General features: G+C 50.8%; 5 protein-coding genes and 1 non-coding gene across 6 annotated transcripts; 4 read left to right on the forward strand and 2 right to left on the reverse strand.

The window, feature by feature from the left end:
- Positions 1-1,726: 1,726 nt before the first annotated feature.
- Positions 1,727-4,710, reverse strand: F5J12DRAFT_454172 (glycoside hydrolase family 17 protein). The gene is made up of 16 exons (XM_051739508.1): positions 4,388-4,710; positions 4,075-4,257; positions 3,779-4,022; positions 3,670-3,713; positions 3,570-3,614; positions 3,330-3,505; positions 3,224-3,276; positions 3,041-3,174; positions 2,836-2,985; positions 2,716-2,781; positions 2,635-2,662; positions 2,538-2,572; positions 2,465-2,485; positions 2,380-2,403; positions 2,301-2,326; positions 1,727-2,247 (listed from the first exon to the last, which is right to left on the reverse strand). The coding sequence occupies exons 1-16, from the start codon at positions 4,493-4,495 to the stop codon at positions 2,205-2,207; spliced, it is 1,380 nt and encodes a 459-aa protein (XP_051603224.1). The 5' UTR covers positions 4,496-4,710; the 3' UTR covers positions 1,727-2,204.
- F5J12DRAFT_t64 lies at positions 1,792-1,862 on the forward strand. Its single transcript has one exon. It is a non-coding gene; the product is annotated as a tRNA-Gly (tRNA).
- A 25-nt stretch (positions 4,711-4,735) lies between the features above and the next one.
- F5J12DRAFT_811232 (Rho GTPase activation protein) lies at positions 4,736-7,115 on the reverse strand. Its single transcript, XM_051744831.1, has 10 exons — positions 6,866-7,115; positions 6,667-6,805; positions 6,586-6,608; positions 6,450-6,535; positions 6,315-6,401; positions 6,229-6,261; positions 6,157-6,172; positions 5,945-6,097; positions 5,546-5,878; positions 4,736-5,369 (listed from the first exon to the last, which is right to left on the reverse strand). The coding sequence occupies exons 1-10, from the start codon at positions 6,966-6,968 to the stop codon at positions 5,131-5,133; spliced, it is 1,212 nt and encodes a 403-aa protein (XP_051603225.1). The 5' UTR covers positions 6,969-7,115; the 3' UTR covers positions 4,736-5,130.
- A 33-nt stretch (positions 7,116-7,148) lies between these two features.
- F5J12DRAFT_925738 (uncharacterized protein) lies at positions 7,149-9,756 on the forward strand (the record flags this gene model as incomplete). The annotated part of the gene is made up of 14 exons (XM_051749370.1): positions 7,149-7,374; positions 7,429-7,507; positions 7,558-7,685; positions 7,733-7,750; positions 7,803-7,824; positions 7,875-7,958; positions 8,007-8,214; positions 8,277-8,280; positions 8,327-8,564; positions 8,616-8,883; positions 8,937-9,124; positions 9,185-9,253; positions 9,309-9,639; positions 9,694-9,756. The coding sequence occupies exons 1-14, from the start codon at positions 7,185-7,187 to the stop codon at positions 9,754-9,756; spliced, it is 1,890 nt and encodes a 629-aa protein (XP_051603226.1). The 5' UTR covers positions 7,149-7,184.
- Positions 9,757-10,301: 545 nt separating this feature from the next.
- On the forward strand, positions 10,302-13,594 carry F5J12DRAFT_811242 (uncharacterized protein). Its single transcript, XM_051744832.1, has 13 exons — positions 10,302-10,949; positions 11,004-11,082; positions 11,132-11,259; positions 11,308-11,325; positions 11,378-11,399; positions 11,454-11,537; positions 11,586-11,797; positions 11,900-12,137; positions 12,189-12,456; positions 12,510-12,697; positions 12,761-12,829; positions 12,885-13,215; positions 13,270-13,594. Exons 1-13 carry the CDS (start codon positions 10,751-10,753, stop codon positions 13,330-13,332), a joined length of 1,899 nt encoding a protein of 632 aa, XP_051603227.1. The 5' UTR covers positions 10,302-10,750; the 3' UTR covers positions 13,333-13,594.
- Positions 13,539-14,081, forward strand: F5J12DRAFT_454549 (uncharacterized protein). Its single transcript, XM_051739509.1, has 2 exons — positions 13,539-13,541; positions 13,591-14,081. Exon 2 carries the CDS (start codon positions 13,725-13,727, stop codon positions 14,016-14,018), a length of 294 nt encoding a protein of 97 aa, XP_051603228.1. The 5' UTR covers positions 13,539-13,541; positions 13,591-13,724; the 3' UTR covers positions 14,019-14,081.
- Positions 14,082-16,007: the final 1,926 nt, after the last annotated feature.

The following is a 16,007-nucleotide window of genomic DNA, read 5'->3' on the forward strand; positions in this document are numbered from 1 at the left end:
CTAAATATCCCAGCCCGGAACAAAGCAATTGACATGATCTGCCTCAAGTCGTACTTAGACCTATCCTCGACAAAACCACACTGGGCCTTCAAGCTTCATCGTCGATGAGATACTCAACCACCTACACCCGAACAACCACACCATGCAATTCCCGCCATTCCCTCTGACCTCGTGGTTTCCGCCAACATGACACCCCCGAGCTGGATCCCTCCCACCCCACGCCCTATCTCCGATCAAAGTGGCAAAAGACACAGGTCTCAGCTTCCCCCCCCAAACTGTCAAAGCGTTTAAAACAACAACTACCTGCGTGGTTCCATCTTGGAGCCCACTCCCCGCGGATGTAACAAACTAAGAGATGACTTCTTGATATGCACCCACAAAATCGAGAAGGTTAAGAACCTCCTAAAATTGGGCAAGCATCTTCGCCCGGATAACACGGCTCACCAACCAAGAAAGAACTGTAAGTGGGACAGGTGAGAGAGAGACAGAAGAAAAAGCCGCGAAAACCCCCACAAGTGTGCCACCACGGCAAAAAAAAACCTCCCGGAAGGCCCATCCCGGAAGTACAACCCAGGCATCCTCAACCAGCAGGATGGCCTCTCATTTACCTATCGACGACTGGAGAAAAATACTAGAGCCGACATATCACGGGGCGGCGAGGTTATCTTTAACCCATCAATCACCTCACGTACATCCCTCCCCTGTAACCATCTGTCGATGCCAGCCCTCCATCACGAACGGCAACAGGGCCGACAAGACCCCTTTACCGTATTCATCGGCGGACCATGCCTAGACAACGGCTGACAAAATGCAGTGAGCGGCGTAGGCGTCTGGGTTGCTGACGATCATCTGATGACAGAACAGCTAGAGTCCCGGGTGACAAGCACTTTAAGCCTGCTGGCGGCAGTGGTAGTTGCAGTGCAAGCTGCGCCCCCCTCAGCCGACCTAATAGTAATGACCGACTCACAATACTTCACACGATCTCTAACCTATTCACTGGCATCCTGGGAAGACACTGGATGGACCTTGGTCTCAAACTCTGAACGGATCAAAGCAGCAGTCTGCCACCTATGTGCAGGGGAGCGTCGACCCACTTCCAATGGGTTAAAGGTCACAGGGCCATCTAAAGAAGCGGACAGGTTGGCAACCGAAAGAGTAAGCAAACCCGCTGCCGACAAGATCGACGCTACCATTCCAGCCAATTTCACACAAAATGATCTCCGACTCAGTGCATCCACGCAGGCATCTGCCCATAAGTTCATCAACTCCCAGACAGACAGATCTGGCTAGCCAGCCGACACCAAGATATCAGACGCCTGGTACAATCCTTCCTTTTCGAAGCTCTACATAGTGCTCTGAGAATCAGAGACTTCTGGTTGGAAATACCCACATACAAACACCGTGCACGCTGTGCCAGCTGCAACAGCACCCCCACATCCCTAGAGCATATCCTTTTTTATTGCAGTCACCCGAGCATGGAACTGATCTGGTCCCTGACCCCCCCCACTTCTGGTCGGAGGTGTCCCTCGGGCTCGTCCTTGGTTCTGGAAACACTGCCATTCCATCACCTGAGGACCATGCGTGCACCAACAGAGACTTGTCTAGGCTGCTGAGGATCATCCTATCGGAATCTGCCAGCCTAACATGGGTCGTCAGGTGTGAACAGACAATTCAAGGATCAGCCCACTCGGCCAGCACTGTTGAACTGAGGTGGAAAGCAAGGAATCCTAGCAAATAAACGATGGTGACCCTGGAAGATAGATATCTTTATGTTCGTTGCGAAAATATCGAGCATTAGTGGTGTAGCGGTAACATTGGGTCTTCCCATGGCCTAGCTCCGGGTTCGACTCCCGGCTGATGCACTCACTTTTTTCCCGTCGACGTCAAACGGTCAGGCCCCCTGAGGTGACAGGTGGCAGGTCCAATGTGCGACCTGAACCTCATCACGATCAAAGCAAGATACATAGCTATAAAGGGTTTCCAAGCTAGCCATGTATGTATATAGTCCATCCAAAATGTGATACTGAAAGCTCCGAGAGAAGACAAGTCAGGGGGATAACCCTCTACGTCAACAAGAGATAAGGAGCAGTACTGATAGGAGCGAATGCTAGATAATCGAATGCAACAAGGTAGGGTGGTTGTGAGAAGACTAGAGTCCGCATTCCAAAGAGTGAGTGTCCCAACGAACGAACGAAGCAATCCGCTTAAGAGGAGCAGGTAGGGATGGTAAGGTTCTTGAAGATTTTGCTAGACGAGATGTTAGCGTTTGTCCATGACACAGCGTGCAATGCTATGCGTACTTCGAGTCAAACAAGCCCCAGTAACCCTGACGATGACCATTAGGACAAACTGAAGACTGAATCTGCCGTGCTGACTTACCTCCACACCGCCATATTGTACGGCCTGCAATGCGCATAAGACGTCAATTATCCAATCTGTGTCCAAAATCTGTGCATACGCTTACCTTCCAAGGTTCGTCGCAGTACTACGCAAAATAGAGTGAGTAATAGAAAGTTTTATCTTGTACCGTGACCTACCTCGAAGAAGAAGTATCCAGTGCCGTTCTGGTTCGCTGCAGGTCAAGTATACAATTAGAATCCCCAGAACAGAATCTCAAGGAACTTCAGGACTTGCCTTGGCAGACGAACGTATCGATGAAATACTACATAAAGTAATCAACATCGATTGCCACTCTGGAAGCACAATTGGACATACCTGTAAATTGGCAACGGATGCTAACGACGGACCATCGTTGGGGTTATAATTGAATGTAGACGTGTTCTGTGCAGTATGTAAGTTGACTTTGATTCTTCTTTAAGAGCTCGGGGAACACACGGTTGGCCAGCCAGTCTCTGCAATGAACATGTTTGGCTTGTTGGTAAGCGACTGAGCAAGCGAAACATCAGTGCTCTCGAAGAATTCTGCGGTCCACGCTGCAGCGTCGTCGATAGATACGTTCGCGAACCACGGGTGGACATTGGCCATCTACAGATGCAACCATGAGAATCAAACAAAAACACAACAGACGTGCCGAACATACTCCGTAATCTACCACTTCTAAAACGTCGTTGTTGAAGTAACTTCCTGCGTCAGCCGTGCCAACAGGGAGGTTGAGACCCATCTCCGATAACATAGCGCGGGTATCATTGATAAAAGGAATGAGTATTGCGGCAGCTGCATGTACGCTTTGTAAAGCCATATACTCGTGGCGGATAAGACGTACCCGCTTGACCTGCGGAGCCATTGGGATCAGTCTGACCCGCTTGCGTGATGTAGCTACCAAAAGTGCGTTTAGAGCCAGTACCGGGTAACCCATTCAGTGCACTTACTCGAGGATGAACTCGTTTCCGACAGTAACACCTAGAACGTGATCGGCTCCATACGTTTGAAGAGCGGTCTGGATCTCCCCCTTCTGACGTTCATAGGCGGTCCCGTTGTCGGTAGGGTCTGGGTAGTTTCCAAGATAAACGGACAAGTTGACTTTGGTTTCCTGAATGGCAGCCAGCTGGAAGCGAATGGACAAGAAACATGAGCAAACAGGTATAATTCTCGGAGACGAGGACACATACCACAAGGGATGATTGGTTGCAGTCAGCGCCATAGATACGGATCCTCTGGAAATTGAAAATAAGCTGGGTAACATTGTCGGAGGTTGAGACCACCACCGACCGTGGTAAGCTGAGACATGAGTTGGACATCCTCGATGACCTCCGCTGCCAAGAGAATCAGTTAGACAAGAGAGTATGGCAGCAGTGGGAAGGGAGAGAAAGCGACTCACCAAGTGAATTACCACAATCCGGGAGCTGGGACCCAAGAGGCGTGTATGCAATACCGTAAAAGGACTGAACGAGGGCAGGGTTTTTTTGGAAATTGCTCGGGTCGTTGGGGTTCGTGCCGGGCGGAGCGCCAGAGCTACTAGAACCTGAGGTACTACTGTTGCTGCTGTTCTTCTTCCCGAGGACGACACCGAGAGTGATACCCACGGCGACGAGGACAGCCAGCGTCAAAAAGGAGCCAATGACCTAGGGACGACCGGTGAGAAGGGATGGTGCTGATCGAAAAATGGCGACCTACGATCCATTTTGATCGTTTGCCAGATGAGGTTTGGCTTCTTTCGAGCCAGGCGTTGCTGCGAGGTGCAGATGCAGATCCTTCTAGGTTCTGGTAGTCAGCCGGGTCGGAGGGCATGTTGTTTAAGTTGGTGTTTGACTGATGGAAAGGAGAAGGAGCGTGATTGCCAGTCTGGCTGGTGTTAGTCTGGTTTGACAGAAAAGAGAGTTGTCAGCAGTAGGAAACGAAGGAGAAGGAGAAGAGTCGCTAATTGGTTTGAGTTCCAAACAAACTTGAAACAAACTGCCTGCCAGCAAAGGAATGCAGCGGTACTTACAGGGTCGTCGTAGTAGCGGTTCAAGTCTGGATCGGGGGAGCTCACACCTGCGTTGTCGTGGTACGGGCCAACCTGGCGCATGAGATAGTCTTCGTCGCCGTGTCTCATCTTGCTAGTCGTGGGGGGGTGCCTCAGACTTGGGGGACGCCGTCAACGTGAACAGTTTCAGCAGCGCCGTAGTACAACACGTGAGGCTGTCAGCCAGGTTCAGCCCTGTCGCCCTCAGTCTCAGCTCTGACAGGGTGGCCCCGCTCTAAAATTTCACAGCCTAAAATTATCTCTGCTGCGGGTTGGTTGATATGGTTGCTCGGTTGTGTTAGACGTCATGGGATTCAAATAGAACAGATGTCGGACCCCAGAATTTACTCCCAATTACACCCCAATACATACGACCCATGGAAGTAGTACATAGCTATCCATACAGAATACCCATACCCAATACCAGATTTCCGTATCGTCAACCAACCATCTGGCCACCGAGTGAGGGAAACAAGAGAGAAAAAACACCGCACTGCAACAGCGGGAGGAGGACGGCAAGCCTTGGGCAATAGACGTGGGATCGGATGGTCACGGCGGGGAGCGAGCTTGCACGTCCTCAAGACAGCTGAGGTGGTATCATCGACTTCGCTATCACGTCAGGTATTCTCGCCACACAGTCAATCCTCAGACCGAGTCGAACTGTTCACCTGCACCCCTGCCTCTCCCTTCAACTTCAACACCTTGTAACTCACACGTCCGTGCCGTCACTCGGTCCCTTCTTTCTTCGGCTGCGCGGACAAACGCTTCTGCTTCCGCAACACCCTCGCTCTCCGCCCGTCATCATCCAAACTATTGAACTCCTCATCAGCACCCACACGATCCCTCCGCGATGGCAATGTCCGACTCCGCACCACCCCAAGAATGCTGGAGGTAGTAGATGAAGGACGCTCTGCAACAGGCGACAGTTCCTGTGGCGTTGGGGGAACTACCCAGTCTTGCGAATCTAACCGCCAGGGTCACAAATACCAACAACAATACAACCCAGACAGAAACCAAAAACCGCAGATAAAAGATACGACGTGTAGAGCGAAGCGCGCGTGTAAGGCGGGGAAGGGTAGGAAAAACACGTTCAGCGTGGTCCAAGATTTCTGCGCGACGGCGCCGAGGAGGGTAACCCACCGACATGTTCGTGCGTCGTACGGCGTCTAGTGATCCGCCGCCGCCGGTCGGCGAGCCTCCACCCGTTGGCATTGGGTGGTTCATCATCTGAACTGGGGACGACCACTAGATCAGGGTCTTCATCGTTCTGTGGTGCCGTGGAGAAACGACTCTGTCTTGGGGGGTGCCACGATGTGTATGGCTGTGTTCTTGGCGGAGGGGGTATGTCAAGTAAGAACCAATCCTGGTGTGCAATCAAGAACTCAAGGACTTCTTGGCTAAGCTGATGCTCGCTCGGAGAGAGCTCATGGTCAGGGTGGGATATAAGCCCTGGACGGAATATCACCGCCAGATCTAAAAAGGGAGTTGCGTGCGACGGTCAGTACACACCACTTCAGGTGCAGTGCCAGGGGGACGTACTGGCAGCAGTCATCAAATTCTTGTCCGACTTTCTGGCGAAGACGGACAGAAGGTCCAGGACGTAAAGGAGGAGGTATTGATTTGCTCTTGGCATCCGTTGAATTAGGCGTTTGTATGTGGCTATAACTTCATCTTTATTGTACGGTTTCTTCGCTGCAGATGGATCGTCAGTTGGCTGTTACATGTATGCACGTGGCAATGACAGGACGGACCCAAAGCATCCCGAAACTGATCCGGATCAAGCGAGGTGAGCAGGAGGGACATCAAACGAACGGAATACTCACATCATGATACATATGGTGTGGTATTACAGGCTCCTGTTTCAGTAGGTCAGCATGGTTTGGTTACTCCACGCAGCGAGAGTACCTACGGGCATCTGAGTCAGGTACCGTCGAAAAACGCTGGCCACGTCGTGGGTAGTGTAATGTTCTGTCTTCCAGTCCAAGTCCTTCCCGAACTATTTACTCGTCAGGTCGAATTGGCAAGGGAAGTCGACAGCACGCACTCGGGGTGGCTTCTCAAAGGCAGCTTGAAGATCTCTCATGCGCTTAGCTGACCCATTGACACGGAAGGTACCCTCCACTTCTGTGGCTGTAGTCATAATCAACGAGGGGACGGCGGAAAAATGAGAAGTGGTGTACCGTTGTCTTTGAGATGGAGACCACTGATGGGAGAGAGCAGTGAGGAACAATGACATCAAACACAGCAACCAGCAAACGTACCACTTGGCTACGACGACGGGAATGTAACCCCATACGTAGAGGTCACCGTCTGCATTGGCTGTCGAGATTTGTACGCTCGCCCGTTTCAAGCTCTCCTTGAGTGGCCGTCCGAAGACCGGGTGTTCGTCGTGAGCTGGGGCTGCGGCGACAAACCAGGGTGAGTCCCGATGGCGGGGAAAAAGAACATGAGAAAGTGAACCTTTGTTATATTCGGGTGTTTTTTTTGTCTTCTGTGCGTTCGTGAATTGAGACCACCATTTGAGGAGAGATGCCTTTGTCGGAGCGGCGTGGTCTGGGGACATGGAGGTCCTTTGGCTGATGTTCAGAGTATATAACTTAATTGAGTTCTGCAATGGTAATCTGTGTCTTCTCGATGGTCTCTGGGTAGTCTTGAAGTGGTGGTGCTGGTGGTGGTGCTGGCTGGTCGTAGTCGCAAGCGGGGAGACACCCGACCCCGCGTTAATGGCACAGCCACACCGGACCACGAAGCTACTCCGATCACATGCAAACAACTTAGGATGGACCTCGTCAGGACCCCTGCCTGGCTCTGTGCATTGGCTGGCATCCTAGCATGCTTCGTTGCTCTATCAGTTGTCTTGAGACGACGCAAAAGACGAGAGCTGATCACTGATTATTCCCAGGTAGCGAGGGGGCTTGATGCCCAAGGTCGTGAATTTGACGAGTACGACTACATCGTCGTTGGTGGAGGTATGACACCTACATTTCACCTCACCCCGCTTTCATGATACTCACCCAGAGCAGGTACAGCCGGATGTGTTCTTGCTTCCCGCCTCACAGAAGACCCACGTATCCGCGTTTTGCTAGTCGAAGCTGGCACGAGGTAGGAGGCCATTTCCGTCATCTCAGAACTCCACCAACGATGCAGCGTAGTGGAAGGGCGCTGGTGGAGAGCAGAACCCCCTCGGCTTTCCCGAGCTTCGCTCACACCACCCATGACTACAAACTATTCACCGTACCACAGCGCCACGCCGCAAATCGAAGGGTGTATTGGCCAAGGGGTGAGTGTTTTGTTGGGGTAGTCAGCATTCTCTGACACAATACTCAGCACGTTTGCTGGGCGGCTGTAAGTCTAATGTTTCACTCGCAGCAATTTCAGCGTTTATTTCCTGCCCCAGGCTCTTCCATCAATGCAATGATGTGGGTCCCAACTGTCTGACCTTATCTACTAACTACAATCTTCAGCTTAGAGCACACTATGGAGCATTTTCCGACTTTGATGAATTCGCCGAAATAGTCGGGGACAACTCCTGGTCCTGGGAAAACTTCAAACAGTACGTCATCTCTCAGGACGCCTTGCACTATCTGACATTATTATCTAGGTACTTTCACAAATTCGAGAACTATTCCCCTCACCCTCGATTCCCGCACGTCGATGTCTCCCAACGTGGATCGTCGGGACCGGTGACCATCGGATATCATGCCTACACTTGGAAAGGGACCGAAATGTTTCTCGACGCGTGTGTCAACGCGGGGATATCTTTCAATCCAGATTTCAACACGAGCGATGGAACCATTGGAGTAAACAAGGTCAGTTCCTTCTGTTCGTTGTCGCGTGTGGCGATTCAGACCACCCGAACTTGTTCCTCCAGATAAGTGAGTCGCATTGCTTGATGCACTGAGCGACTATTGACATCCACAGTGTCATACATCGACCACCATGGTGTGCGAGTGTCAACTGAAGCCGCATACCTCACTTCTACCGTCCTTGCCCGTCCAAACCTCAAAGTCGTTACCAATGCTCGTGTGACTAAGATTCTCTTTGACACCTCACCTCCAAACAAGAACCCCCGGGCTATCGGAATCGAGTTTTCGGCTTTCGCACAAAAAGATGTAGGTAGAAGATTCAGAGTGAGGTCCAGAAAAGAGGTTGTCGTGTGGTCGGTACCTTGCTATCACTTTAGAAGTTCATATGACAATGACCGCGTCAGCTGTGGCGCAGTGCATACCCCGCAACTCTTAATGCTTTCCGGCATTGGTCCCGCAACACACCTCGATGAATGCGATATTCCTGTTGTCGCTGACCACCCCGGCGTCGGTTCCAACCTCTCTGATCATGTCACATTCCACATGCGACTCGCTGAAAGAATGGGAATATCACTTGGTTACTTGCAACCCAGTGATTTGCATGCCAAATTTAAACTTGCGCGCGATCTTCTGAGATACAAGTTGAGGGGAACGGGACCCCTGTCTTCGAATGTATGACACTGGATTTCTGCTTTTCAACAGGAGCTAATAAGCGATTTTTGCAGTTTGGGGAAGGGGCCGCATTCTTCCGTTCAGACGATCCAGCTCTCTTCCCTGAGTACGACCACAACGTGCAAGATAGTACATCGGGACCGGGTTCCCCAGATCTTGAGGTCATGGTCGCGCCAGTCCTAATTCGCGCTGACGGAAGTCTGGGTTTAAACGGGTACATGTTCTTACCGGTTTTGCTGAGGTAGATATTTTCCTGCGGGCACTCTGCGACCATCGCGAACGCTGATTCGTCTATTTTCAGACCTACGAGTGTTGGTACCGTCAGGTTGAAATCTGCGGACCCATGGGAAGATGCTCTCATCGACCCAAAGTTAGCATGTCCACTTTATCAATTGTTTTACTTACCATCATCCTGGTTCTGTTAGTTATTTGTCCACCCAACACGATATCGACGTGCTAATGCGTGGCGTTCGCCTTGCCTACAAGATAGCACACACTCCTCCGTTGTCTGACCTCACGGATTCCGCTAACGACGACCCGGAGTTGGACCATCATTTTGGGCGACTGAGCGACAGCGAGCTGCAACAAATAATACGCAGCAGAGCAGATACAATTTGTCACCCTGTCGGCACGTGTGCGATGGGTAAAGACGGTGTCGCAGGTGCCGTGCTTGATCCGCAAATGAGGGTTAGAGGGATCAGTGGTTTGCGCGTTTGTGACGCGTCCATCCTCCCAAAGCTGGTGTCGGGTCATACAGTGAGTGCCGCCCCTAATATTCAAACTTGCTGAGTCCTCAGCTGTTATATACAGGCCGGAGTTGTCATTGCCATTGCAGAAAAGTTGGCGGATATTATCAAGGCCGAGTACAAATAGATGGTTGTTTATACAATGTTTCTTGGGTCGGGATCACGTATATGATTGATTTCCATGATGCTACGTAGACCTGAAAGGCCTCCTTACACCCAAAGCCGTTGCGCATCCAAGACAGCACGGATCCCTATTGAGACCACTCCATACGTATATTCCCGTATCTGGTGGAGAAAAAGTTGCGAGGTGGACATACATTCCCGACTGTGCTCTTCATCCCCACACCAGAAGGTAAATATAACGTGGTCGAAAAGTTGACAAGCCAAGTCTGGCGCGGAGGATTGGTAAGTTCAATGACACTAGATGTTTGAACAGGTTGACAACTTGTGCAATTGGGCCCGGAATTCGATTTTTGAGTTATTTATATATAAAAAAGAACTCAAACATGAATGTGACTCCTAGACATACACTAGTTGGGGCACGACCTTGACACCCAAGTGTAGAGCAGAACATTCAGCCTGCCCTCCTGTATATTGTGCAAGTGACTTCATGTCCGTATGCCGGTTCCACAGGTAAGTCCAATTCAGAGTTCACCGACCATACCATTATCTGCCGCAATCGGTTCTCCAGACAGCGTACATATGAGATACCGTTTCTACCTACCAATGGGGTCACCTACTTTCTTATATGCCTTTCCATATCTAATGTACTGGATCGAAGAATGGGAATGAAAATCATCCGCTTACCGTTCGCATGGGAGTGGTTGACCAGGTTGGGGCAACGTGCTAGTATTAGTTGTGAAATACAAAGGGCCGTCTAAGATTGAATCTCGGAGACGGCCGAGCGGTATTTGCGCTTAAGCCACGGCTGCCCTACAAGATAAATCTAATATCGTCCCTGCCCACAATATATGCCTCGAACTTGAAAGGAGTGTTCGATCTGGGGAAGGAAATGGAGAATAGAGCCTGGAGATAGCCGACCCCCACGTTAGCACAGCCATGCCGGATCATGCGCCAGCTACTCTGATCACACGGAATCAACTCACTCCCTGACGACGACTATGGACCTTGTTGAGATCCCCGCATGGCTCCGCGTGAATCGCAACTTGGCTGGCATCCTAGCATGCTTCGTTGCTCTATCAGTCGTCTTGAGACGACGCAAAAGACGAGAGCTGATCACTGATTATTCCCAGGTAGCGAGGGCGCTCGACGGCCAAGGTCGTGAATTTGACGAGTACGACTACATTGTCGTTGGTGGAGGTATGACACCTACACTTCACCTCACCCCGCTTTCATGATACTCACCCAGAGCAGGTACAGCTGGATGTGTTCTTGCTTCCCGCCTCACAGAAGACCCACGCATCCGCGTTCTGCTAGTCGAAGCTGGCACGAGGTAGGAAGCTATTTTCGTCATCTCAAACCCCGCTGACGACTCAGCTTAGCGGAAAGGCATTGGTGGAGAGCAGAATCCCCTCGGCTTACAAGCGCCTCGTTCGCACCATCCATGACTACAAACTATCCACCGTACCACAGCTGCACGCCGCAAATCGAAGGGTGTATTGGCCAAGGGGTGAGTACTTTGTTGGGGTAGTCAGCAGTTCTCTAACACCACACTCAGCACGTTTGCTGGGTGGCTGTAGGTTTAATATTTCACTCGCGGTAATTGCAGTGTTTATTTTCTACCCCAGGCTCTTCCATCAATGCAATGATGTGGGTCTCAATTTCCTATCCTTGTCTTCCTGTTAGCTACAATCTTCAACTTAGGGCACACTATGGAGCATCTTCCGACTTTGATGAATTCGCCGAAATAGTCGAGGACGACTCCTGGTCCTGGGATAACTTTAAACAGTACGCCATCTCTCAGCGTGCCCTCCGCTATCTGACATTATTATCCAGGTACTTTCACAAATTCGAGAACTATTCCCCTCACCCTCGATTCTCTCATGTCGATGCCTCCCAACGTGGATCGTCGGGACCGGTGACCATCGGATATCATTCCTACAATTGGACAGGGACTGAAATGTTTGTCAACGCGTGTGTCAACGCGGGGATACCTTTCAATCCAGATTTCAACACGAGCAACGGCACCATTGGAGTAAACAAGGTCAGTCCGTTTCCTTCGTTGTCGCGTGTGACGATGCGGACCGCCCGTTCCTCCAGACAAGTGAGTCGCGTTGCTTGAAGTAGCGAGTGACTATTGACATTCGCAGTGTCATACATCGACCGTCATGGTGTGCGAGTGTCAACTGAAGTCGCATACCTCACTCCTGCTGTCCTTGCCCGTCCAAACCTCAAAGTCGTTACCAATGCTCGTGTGACTAAGATTCTTTTTGATACCTTAACTCCAAACAGGAACCCCCGGGCCATCGGAGTGGAGTTTTCGGCTTTCGCACAAAAGGAGGTAGGTAGAAGATTCAGAGCAAGGGCCAGAAAAGAGGTTGTCGTGTGGTCGGTACCTTGCCATCATTTTAATAGCTCATGTGACGATGACCACGTCAGCTGTGGCGCAGTGCATACCCCGCAACTCTTAATGCTTTCCGGCATTGGTCCCGCAACACACCTCGATGAATGCGATATTCCTGTTGTCGTCGACCACCCCGGCGTCGGTTCCAACCTCTCTGATCATGTCACATTCCACATGCGGCTCGCCGAAAAAATGGGAATATCACTCGGTTACTTGCAACCCAGTGATTTACATGCCAAATTTAAACTTGCGCGTGATCTTCTGAGATACAAGTTGCAGGGAACAGGACCGCTGGCTTCGAATGTATGACACTAGATTTCTGCCTCTTAACAGGACCTAATCAGCGAGTTTTGTAGTTCGCGGAAGGGGCCGCATTCTTCCGTTCAGATGATCCACTTCTCTTCCCCAAATACGACCACAATGTGCAAGATAGTACATCGGGACCGAGTTCCCCAGACCTTGAGCTCATTGCCGTGCCAGTCCTAGTTCACGCTGACAAAAGTCTGGGATTAAACGGGTACATGCTGGTACCGGTTCTGCTGAGGTAGATGTCTTTTCTTGCAGGCGTTATGCGACAACAAGCCAACACTGACTCGTCTATTTTCAGACCTACGAGTGTTGGTACCGTCAGGTTGAAATCTGCAGACCCATGGGAAGATCCTCTCATCGACCCAAAGTCAGCATGTCCACTTTACCAATTATTTTACTTACCATCATCCTGGTTCTGTTAGTTATTTGTCTACCCAACACGATGTCGACGTGCTAGTGCGCGGCGTTCGTCTCGCCTACAAGATAGCGCACATTCCTCCATTGGCAGACCTCACGGATCCCGCTAACGACGACCCGAAGTTGGATCATCATTTTGGACGATTGAGCGACGACGAGCTACAACAAATAATACGCAGCAGAGCAGAGACAATTTTCCACCCTGTCGGCACGTGTGCGATGGGTAAAGATGGTGTTGCAGGAGCGGTGCTTGATCCACAGATGAGGGTTAGAGGGATCAGTGGTTTGCGCGTTTGTGATGCGTCCATCCTCCCAAAGTTGGTGTCGGGTCATACAGTGAGTGCTACTCCCGATATTCATGCTTGCTGAGGACTCAGCTGTTATGTACAGGCCGGAGTTGTCATTGCCGCTGCAGAAAAGTTGGCGGATATTATCAAGGCCGAGTACAAATAGATGATTGGATGTGCCATCTGGAGAACTGATTGCGGAAACTACTTGCTGAAAGGTGACTTGCTCAGTGATGAATTCACAATCAGACTGCGATACCTGTGACATTGGTATGTGCGTATGAAGTTACTTGCACAATATACAGGAGAACAGGCTGGAGGTTCCCCTCTATGCTTAGTTGTCAAGACGGTCATCTTACCCCAACTAGCGTGTGTGTAGGTGTTGCATCCATGTTTGTGTTCTTTTTAAATAAAAAATAAAAAGCGAATCCCGCGCCGAATTGCGGAAGTTGTTAACCTATTCAATTATCCACCATCAACATTGAACTCACCAACCCTCCGCGCAGGACACGGGCGGTGCCACGACAACAGTTGAGTGGGTGATGTGATACTTGCGGGATGCTTCTTCCTCTCCCGAGACTACTCTTGACAGTTCTCGCACTAGCGACCTGTACTTCCTTTGTCAACTTTGCGACGTTTTCCTGCGAGATGAAGAGCACAGTCAGGAATGCATATCCGCCTCGCGACATCTCCACCACACACGGAAATATACGAATGGAATGGTTTCAATGTCGGGATCCATGGTTCTTTTGTTCATGCCCAACACATGAGATATCCTTTCTACCTCCCGGCACAGTTACCTTCTTTACCATATGCCTCGATGCACCGGATCGAATGAGGATGCTTCAATGAATTACATGGAATAGCCAAAAGGGGCTGCAACTACAACTGTGCACAAAAAGCCCTTCTGAGTCTGGATCTCAGAGACGGCCAAGCGGCATTTGCAGCGTCTGCACAACAGTACTATCCCCGCCGATGTCAGCACTTCCAGCTAGGCTGCCGGGTAGGCTGAAAGACAATCCTGATATTGCCACCACCTACAACATTTGCCTCGAACTTGAAAGGTGTATTCAATCCGAGATTGACTCGGGGAAAGAAACGGGGAAACAGATGTCTTACTGCCGAATACCTGGCTGCCTCTTCCACCACTCTTCGGGACCTGAGATGCATAACTTTGCGCAGCGATTGGTCGCCAGCAGTTTCCAAAACTCCTCCTGACTCCCTAATTCCGGGTGAACTCGTAATTCCCCATGCAGTCGTACTTATGGAAGTAGAGAATTACTCGCCCGCACAATGTACGTCGGCATCATCGTCATAGATAATGACGAGGGAAGGTCCGCAGTTTGGAAAAGACGCGACTAACTATGGGAGGTTTCCAGAAGCTGGGCCACTTTCATTCAATGTGGTTTGCGAATCAGTCACTTGGAACCGGAATAAGTGTCACGGTAAAGGTGAGGTAGCAAGATGCTGGCGGAATGATCTGCACCGGGGATAACCGCCAACGTGGACGTCGCATCTGATCGGGGGTCACCAAACTGCATGGTGAGAACTTGGCACCTCTCATCCAGACTGAACTCTCGACCTTCGTTTGATCCGGGGAGTCTCAGTGTGGAGAGGCGTGCATGGGATCCAGTGGAAGACAGAGTTTGGGGTCAACATAACCGACGGGGGTTAGACGCGGTATAAGAAGGCCAGTTTACAACGACAGCACAGCAGGTCAAAAGTCCCCTCATTTCCTCAGACTCGACAAATGCTACAGTACTCGCCTTCCTCTGCTTGCTAAAACATGAGCTGCCAGAGTATCCAGCAGATCGGCTCACTCCTTTACCTTGCTTTACGCCTTCGCTGACAATCGTGCTGGTGACAGGCCATCCAAACTTCCTCGCTACTCCAGCAGATCGGTTTAATATCCGCTGCCGCTGGTCTTCTTAACCAAGTTGTCGTCAACAGCGTACCCATCACCGTTGTCGGCACCGGTACGAAGTTGTCACCAGTGCAGCATGCAAACTGCTGCGACACCTGATAGCCTGCACGTCTTCGTTTGCTTGACACGTCACAAAACATCGTTGATCCACAGAACGGCCTAGTTACGGTAGGCTGCTCTCTTATCAACGTGAACGCCAAGATGCGCAATGCTCCTCTCGGTGAGGTCGAAAGAGAGTAACCTATCGGCTGGAATAACGCTGAGGGCATGTAAAAGTCATTCAGATATGTTTCTCGAACTTGACGTCGCACGCCAGTGACCTTGCTGATTTAATTGCATCATCTCTGCTTCGTGTTGCGTGGTGCGAGCTTTTGACAATCACGGTCACGTTAATAATTAAAGTGCATACCTCACGCAGGGTTCACCATCGGTGCGCAGCAGTGATTCGGTTCAAAGAAAGATCTGCAAGGTTGAGCCAATGCATACACCAGTCGCCGCTCGCATCAAACGGCGTTCAACCTCGAGCGTTGCTCACAGGGGCGTTCATACCGTATGACCTCTTAAATATGTAGGAGGGAGAGCAACTTGAATCCCATGGAGAACCGGAAGAAGTACCTGTTAAATTGTCGTCCCTCAGGGTGAGCTCGCCCTAGGATTCCCCAGGGGAGTTGTAGTGTTCGAAGGCGGTCATTGGGCTTTCTGTTAGACGGACACAAGGAGTGATTTTCGCTCCTGCTGTTACGGCTCAACCTGGTCTTCGGCGGCGCAGGCCGTAGGTGGGGCGCACGTCGTCAAAATCCAATGTCTTGCATTCGCCATGTCGAGGACAACCTGGAAGCCGGTTTGCTTTTGAAGAATATCTTCACCTTGAGGCTGTGCGCGTAGGAATTTTCCGAATACGCTCTTCGATCACTGAA

The sequence above is a fragment of the Pisolithus orientalis genome (genome assembly GCF_024613125.1).
Source record: "Pisolithus orientalis strain OTSU chromosome Unknown F5J12scaffold_5, whole genome shotgun sequence".
NCBI lineage: Eukaryota > Fungi > Basidiomycota > Agaricomycetes > Boletales > Pisolithaceae > Pisolithus > Pisolithus orientalis.